We start from the raw sequence: 7,825 nt of genomic DNA, 5'->3' as shown, positions 1-7,825 counted from the left end.
AAGGTTTTCAAGCCCATATAGTTTGACCTTAGGAGCCTAGGTGGATGAGTGTGTATCATCAGGCGACCACCTAGAATAAAATTTACCTAAAACACAGAATCAAGGCAACAGGATATAAATGTTTTCATAAGAGATTTGCTCTTCCGGTGAACCAGATCACACTTTTTCAGGTGTGACATGGTCTCTCACAGACCTGGCATGTGGGTCCATATGCACAAGCCCACACACATCAGGTTCATTGAAGGCCATATCACCTCTGAAGAGTTTCAGGGATCATTGGTCCACCTTATACAACTATGAAATTGCATATCATGACTTGAGTTTCATAGATGAAATAATAGGGGAATAATAAGACTGCATCTAATAACAGAAATACCAACTACACTATGACAAGGAATAACAAAATAGCAACCCTAAATAAACATGTGATTTGTGAACTTATATATAGGACTAACATACTAAGCACAAGTAAAGCTATCATAATAAATTAAGGTGTGTGAATAGATATCTGAAAAAGAAATCAAATTGATCGATTGTGTTTCCATTTTCTGGACTAAACACTGGACCTTGTGAACCACGATGATCACAAAGCTGTCATAGACCACACTGGGATACATAATCCATTAAACCAATTTAACCCCATAATACCATCCAAGACAATAATAGATCGTGGTAGTATATGTTTGACATTCTGGATGATAACATGCCAAATCTATCTCCCTTTCTAAAAGATGGATCATGTAATTTGATGCTAAATATATTGGGAAATTCTTCAATGTCTAGTTACTTGTCATGATAAGTATCTATATGTTTAAAACCCCACTGACAACCTGGGATGGATGATAAGAAGCTTAGTTTACAAAAAGCTTGATCTCCGATGATTATAAGTGACTACCAAATGCTATGAGTCATGATGACTGAAAACTTAATAGTATGGTGAGAAGCTGCTTATAAGTTAATGTCTAAAAGGAGAGGACTAGATTAGTGGATAATAATCTATCATAAGATGTAAATCCTCAGCAATCAAACCCCTTTTGATTCAATCAATGTATCAGTGGTGGTCCATCTTAATTAGGAAAACATTTTCTTTTTCCACATTTATGCTGTATCAGGCAGTACTTCCAAAATGCAGAACATTATTAGGTGAGCAAACCGTAAATATTGTGTGGTACATCCAGAATGCAGAAAAATGGACATACATGCTGTATAGCAAATTCCAGGACTACAAGTTCCGTGAATATAAGGTTAAGAAAACAAGTATCAGAAAGGGAAAAAAAATGAATGGAACAATTTCCTTTAAGACTTGCAAAAGTATAGCAATTATAGCATAAAATACTAAGTTAGCTGCTTTGCACAGACACAATATCACTACATAAGAATTACTCAATGTTCCAATAGCATCAAATTGTTGCCTTGCATCAATAATTTTCAGTCAAAGACTGTCAGCTATGACCTAGAAATAATTCTCATTCCTCTACTGTAAGTTGAAAAAACTCTGCTACTAAAAGAAACATTTTCTGAGTAACTAAAATTCAAATTTGCATCTATTGTCAAGGTAAAGCACAAGTACTTTTGCATGTATGGAGGCAAAGGAACCGACCGAATTCATGGTTATGATCAGTGTCTATCGTACCGAAGCATACCGGGCGGTACGTACCGGTCCGCCAGGTACTCGGTACGCGGACCACCCGATACCGCTACAGTACTACAGTAATACACTGTAACACTGCCACAGTGTCAGTACACCAGGGTGTACCGCTCGGTACGCCCTGGTATACCGCCCGGTGCACCGGTACCGTACCGTACCGTACCGAGCCCGGGTTGAAACTCCGGTACGGTACGGTATGACGGACCTCGGTTATAATGCCCACGCTTTCCACCCACAAAAATTTCCTTGAACTGCACCACACGTGTCCTGCATTGCTATTTGGTTGGATTTTGCCTTCTTGGTGCCATGAGTCATGTCCGTCGAGCCAAATGCATGTGCCTAGGATTCCATCCCGGTAAGCAATAGCATTGCCATCAGAGGAATTTCCACAAACAGAGAGTGGACACCATAATGATTTACAAGTACAATTACCTATTTAAATTTAAAGTAGACTTCCAAGAATCAAATGACGCGCAACAAAACTTCAACATCTCATGCAGTTAAACCATCAACAACCAATTATAATGCTTGAGAGACACTACACTACAGGAAAAGAACAAGAAGCTTGTAGCACCACCAAAATTCCAACGAGAATTAGCCGCCTATTTCCCCCTAAAGCAGAAAAGGAGAAAGCTAATGCCACCTAAATAACCCCGGTAGGGCATCAAAATTTCATTAAGCACTTCAAAATTTCATTCTTGGTTTCTCGAATCAAGAAACAACGACAAAAATAAAAATTCCAAAACTCTACTTTTGCATACGTATAACGATAGAAGGAAGAGAGGATAACCGAGCGCCGAAAGATCTTGGACACGCGCGGGCGCGACCACCACCTCGACGCGATCCTCCTACAGGAATCGACCCTTTCCCCTCTAAATCATAAGAGAAACGAACTATTGCAGCGTAAACGACCTATACGTGGCTCCAATTTCCTAAAGCTCCTCAAAATCCGAAGAAAGAAATAGTACTAATTGTTCTTGCATTCTTGGTTCCTCACTCTACATCTGAAATCAAGAAACACCCAACAAAACCTCCAAGAACACTGCTTCGGCAGTTGGAGAACGTACAATCACAGACAGGAAGAGATAATACCCGAGTGCCCGATGATCTTGGAAGCGCGGCCGCGACCGCCTTCTCGAGCCCCCGCCCCGAGGCATTGCCACGAGAGACCACCGTCGGACTTGCAGCGTCGTCCCGGGCGCGTGCGGCTTTAACCCGGGCGTCGGCGGTTTCCGTCGCCTCGACTCTTCTTTGCCCTTTTAACCGCCGGTTTGTAAGCCCGATAACTGAGACCCGAACCCGACCCGAAAATGGGGTCTACGTAGCCTCAACTCTTCTTTTCTTTCACCCGCCGGTTTATTAATCCGATAACCAAGACCCGAACCCGACCCGAAAGGTCTCCTTTAACCCGATATTTCCTATAGCATGGCATGACGTCTTCCCACGCACCCAAGCCTCCGTGCTCGACGGAGATCAGATTCATCGTCGGCCTAATTATACGTTACCTCCAAAATTAAATTTCTTTAGCATTTTTTATTACTAGAGTTAAAAAAATTATATTAAAATTTCTATGATTATAAAAGTAAAATCCATTATTTTATTTATCTTAAATAATTATTATGGATGAAAAGAAGATAACGATACCGAGAGATAAGACGATAGCGACGACGCTCTGCATCTTCTTCTCTATCGATAAGAATAATATATAATTAATCTACAGTAGGCCTCCCTGTTTCAGTTCCCCTGCATACCCTCCGTTTCTCCATGGACACTGCTACCTGCTTGCTGGCCGAAGGATGTCCTCTCTTCTGCCGCCGACCCCTGTTGGCTCGGGCACGTCGATTTCGTACATAAGTTTTTGGATGGAACGAAATCGATCAATCATGCTTTTTCCCCCCTCAATTATCATATCACAAGCAAAGAAAAAAAGTGTCTTTATCCCTTTATGCTGCTTTCAGCCATAGCCACTCACCAAAGATCTTTCCTTGTGTTCAATCTTGCGTCACAGAAAACCATGCCGCTGCTCCTGGATACCTTTACCCTCTGTTGCCGCTTTAAGCCATAGCCACTCACCAAAGATCTTTCCTTGTGATTGCAGCCAGTTCTTCGGACTGGTTTAACATCCTGCCTCATTGACCATGCACCTTCCTTGCAGCTCTTTATCCACAAGTTATAACCCTGAAACAACAGCAGCAAACCCCAGACTATCTCATGGATTCTTTCAATTCAATTTAACCATTGTCCCTGTCATAGAACATGACAACCAACCAAATCAGCAACACCAGAGAAAAAGGAACTGGCATCACATCTTTTAGGATAAGCTTTCATGCTTTCACTTCACACTTCACATGAGACGCAAGGTTTACAAAGAAGACAAGCGACCAGAACCATGTTTCAACAACAAGCTCCAACTTATAGAAGCAAATATCCTTCTAGCATAGAGCAATATATAGAAACACCAAGGATCTCCGCAGGGGAGGAAGCACACCACTCGTCATCTCCAACTACATACCCAATCAGCAGGCTTCTCAAACCAAAAAACATGGCCTGCACTACAGCAATCATCAAACATATATACACAGCAAAGTATACAAAGCGACCGCGAATTATACAAAGTAAGTAGTATAACAGCTAATGGGAGATGAGACATCACCGAGCACCATCTCATCTCCCAGCTGCGGCTAGGGCCTTGTCCTCGGATTCCTGGGCAGGTCTACGGACAGCATGAAGAGGGAGTTTCGGGCTTGTTGGAATTCTCTCTGGAATCTCTTCAGGCACAGGAACTGGCTTGCTTGTGTCGTTAAAGGAGAGATCTTTGTTTGCGGCCAAAGCCAAGAGCTCTGACTCCTCCAGCCCCCTAGCTGGCCCAAGGCTGCATCTGTCAGTGATGTGCTTGGCCAAAGCATCTTTAAATTTCTTAATCTGTTGGTGATGCGGGAAACAATGGTTTAGAACAAATGATCAAAGGTCACTTGCGACATGCAAAGAGAAGCCAAAAAACTGATATTGTAGACGGTATCAGCTTACACAAAACATTGAAACTATAGGCCTTATACACACGAGCAAGAAAGAGTATACAAAGGCTTGCAGTATTGTTTCTAAACCAAACCACTACAATTCAATAATATGGCACACTACGTGCGATTATCTCCGTTATAGAAACAAGGAAAAGAAGATCCAATCGACTAGTAAAGAGTAGAAAAAACATAGGTTTCTTAGATATGCATCGTCTAAAGCAATGTTTTTTACGGGTTGTAGCAAGTAAAGAGACTTTATGAGTAACCGGAAGGGTCACTAAGCACAAAATTAGGAGATCAACAATATGCTACAAGCAAGCAGCATCTCATCATCCTAAAACAGATTTAAATTGAAGCACTAATTTTGAATGTTACATATCAATGTTTGCAACAAGAATTACATGATCCTCATACTAACCATTTGATGGTGATGATAAGAAATAATTGAGTTCTACAGAAGGGAAGGAAGGAAGGAAGGAGGATATGGATCTCACAGTTGCATTGGTGCAGCTGAAGCTGCACAGGCGCCCGTGTGCTCCGCGATAGAACCTAAAGAAGGGGAGAACATGGACACCCAAGCTGTAGCACATCGACTTATGTTGCTCGTAATTTATTTGGAGAAACAAAACATCTTGATTCGATTGGGCGAACTGGCAAATCTGCAAACACGCAAATTACATCAGGGGAAGAAAAAGAAGATGTTTAATCTGCAATATCTATATAGAAGCTGTCTTGTAAACGTTCAAGGAGTAACAAGGTTTTACAGATATCATATATATACCTTTGGATGAAGCGCTCTGCAGCCTCCACACCCTGGGGAGAAGAAATCCACAATAACAAGCTTGTCGCCAGCGTTCAATAAGGAGTCGACGAGATGCTCAGCCGACTCGATCTCCACCATATTGGGTTGAAGCCCCTTCTGCCACCATTTCATAGCCTTCTTGAACGACAGAGCCATCTGCAATCAAAACGAAAGAAAAGAGGTCATCACCACGAACGCAAATCGAAGATACCCTGAAAATCCAGATACACACAAAACTTTAAATGATCCAAAAATCATCTTTTTGCTTCGAGAAAGAGCCGAAAAGATCAAAAATGGCGAACAAGAAAAGGGGGAAACACGAAAACTCCCCCTCAAAACCTAAAAAGATCAAACGTTGGCAAGAAGAACGAAAAACCAGAGAAGGTAAGATTTTGTAGGTTTCGGTCACCTGTTCAGAGCCAGAACCGAGGTGTGCCCTCGAGGGCCTCCCTCTCCGCGCCCCAACGACCAGTCTCCTCCCACGGAACTTGCTATCACAAGAAGAAGACCTCAAGGGCTCAACCTTGGTACGTGAAAAGAGAGTGAACGCCGCAAGAGAAGGGCGGCTCCGCATCCCGCAAAACGGCGGCAAAGAAAGATGCCCGCCAGGCAAAAGGAGGGTCCTCTGAGCCAAAGCTTCCGCCATGGATTCCAAAGGTCGAAGCTTTTTTCTTTCTCCCAACGAGATCAAACAAAAAACCCAAAAGTCCCAAAAAAAAAAAAACACAGATCAAAAGGAGGAGAAATTGGAGATGATTGGGAGATTGCGAGGAGAAGAAACACAAAAAGATCGTCGATTGTTATAGGAATAGGATAAAGAAAACATATGAACAAACCGTTTCTTGTTGTCCGTTCTGTCTAATCGCGCTGCCGTATTGGATCTCCTCCGTTCGTTGATGCAGGTCGTTCCGCGACGGCAGATGTAGACGGTCAGGATGGTGGCAAGGTGACAGTTGTAGTAGAAGACACGCGTAGGACTCCACCTCCACAACCGACCCGTTGACGCACCCAGGACCCACGCTACTTGTTTATAGTGGGACCCACCCTCTTTTTTGAGTTTTTTCTTTTTCTTTCTAAAGCTTACCGTTCATAACCCCTTCTTAAAATAATAATAATAATAATAATAATAATAATAATAATATTATTATTATTATTATTATTATTATTATTATTATTATTATTTTATTTATCATCCTTGTATTATATATTTTATCTATTTCTTTTTCTGAAAGATTATTTATATACATTTATAAAAAATAAAAACTTTAAATTTTTTAAAATAGTATTCTCTTTTTTTTTTAACCTAATACTTAAAATACCCAATCATCTATCTTTTTTTTACCTAAAAATGAGTCAATACAGTTATAACACTTTTATAACACAATATTTTTAATAATATCAAGAAAACATTATAAAGTAGTATAAAAATGCTGTGTTACAATGAATTTATATTACATTACATTGTTTTCTTAGTGTTACTGAATATTTTATAATGTGGTGTAAAAACACTATAAATATAATATTTTTACAAATTTATACAAATATAGGTATTACTGAAAATACAGTAATATAGTGTAAAAATAATATAACTAAATCGGCTCTCCCTATAGATCGATCCACATAATATTCTAATATATATGTATATATATATATATATATATATATGTATGTATATATGTATGTATATATATATATATATATATATACACACTCTTCGAGAAACACATTCTATAGCTGTGATACTGAAATTTTTGATGTTTCCCGTCTCAACCCCTAATATTTCCAAACAGTGGTAAATAAGACACCAAAAAGATTACAAGCCAAACATGATTTTAATTCACAGAACTCATTAGATTCAAACTCTCTTCTTCACCTCACAGTAATCCTTTGAAGTTTCTAATTCCACCACGAAAATCCAAGAACACTACGCATGCAGTTACGTATTCCACTTCATCGTTCGATAACCCGATGCATGCCTGACATCCCACTATCGGATTTCTTGTCGAACATGGAGGCAGTGCTCCTCACGTTTCTCTTTCTTTTGAGCTCCTTCTGAATCCTTCCACTCTGCACCGTAGAGATTGGCCAGTAGTCTGTAGTTCGAGAGGGAGCAGCCAAGCCGGCATTGGATTGATTAGCTTCGAAGCTTACCAAGATACTATCTTGGTATCTCATGCCATGGAAGGAAGAAGGCATTCTATCCATTACCGAGTCTTTGTAGTGAAGGTGCTTAACCTTCAAGCTTCAAAACATATATACGTTGTGTACTCTCGTGCTATGAGATTGTTCCTTATGGTTTCTTCCCCCGATTTTGATGCATGAAAGGTGGTTCTTCTCCTCACACCAACCCTTTGTGAT

General features: G+C 40.4%; 1 protein-coding gene across 1 annotated transcript; it reads right to left on the bottom strand.

Moving 5' to 3' along the window:
* Positions 1 to 3,936: 3,936 nt before the first annotated feature.
* On the bottom strand, positions 3,937 to 6,270 carry LOC135622535 (thioredoxin-like 1-2, chloroplastic). The gene is made up of 4 exons (XM_065124460.1): positions 5,877 to 6,270; positions 5,447 to 5,623; positions 5,160 to 5,324; positions 3,937 to 4,570 (listed from the first exon to the last, which is right to left on the bottom strand). Exons 1-4 carry the CDS (start codon positions 6,111 to 6,113, stop codon positions 4,313 to 4,315), a joined length of 837 nt encoding a protein of 278 aa, XP_064980532.1. The 5' UTR covers positions 6,114 to 6,270; the 3' UTR covers positions 3,937 to 4,312.
* Positions 6,271 to 7,825: the final 1,555 nt, after the last annotated feature.

Source organism: Musa acuminata, chromosome BXJ2-9, assembly GCF_036884655.1.
Source record: "Musa acuminata AAA Group cultivar baxijiao chromosome BXJ2-9, Cavendish_Baxijiao_AAA, whole genome shotgun sequence".
In the NCBI taxonomy this organism is placed as follows: Eukaryota; Viridiplantae; Streptophyta; class Magnoliopsida; order Zingiberales; family Musaceae; genus Musa; species Musa acuminata.
The sequence above is the reverse complement of the archived record's forward strand: the minus strand, read 5'-3'. Positions and strand labels throughout refer to the sequence as shown.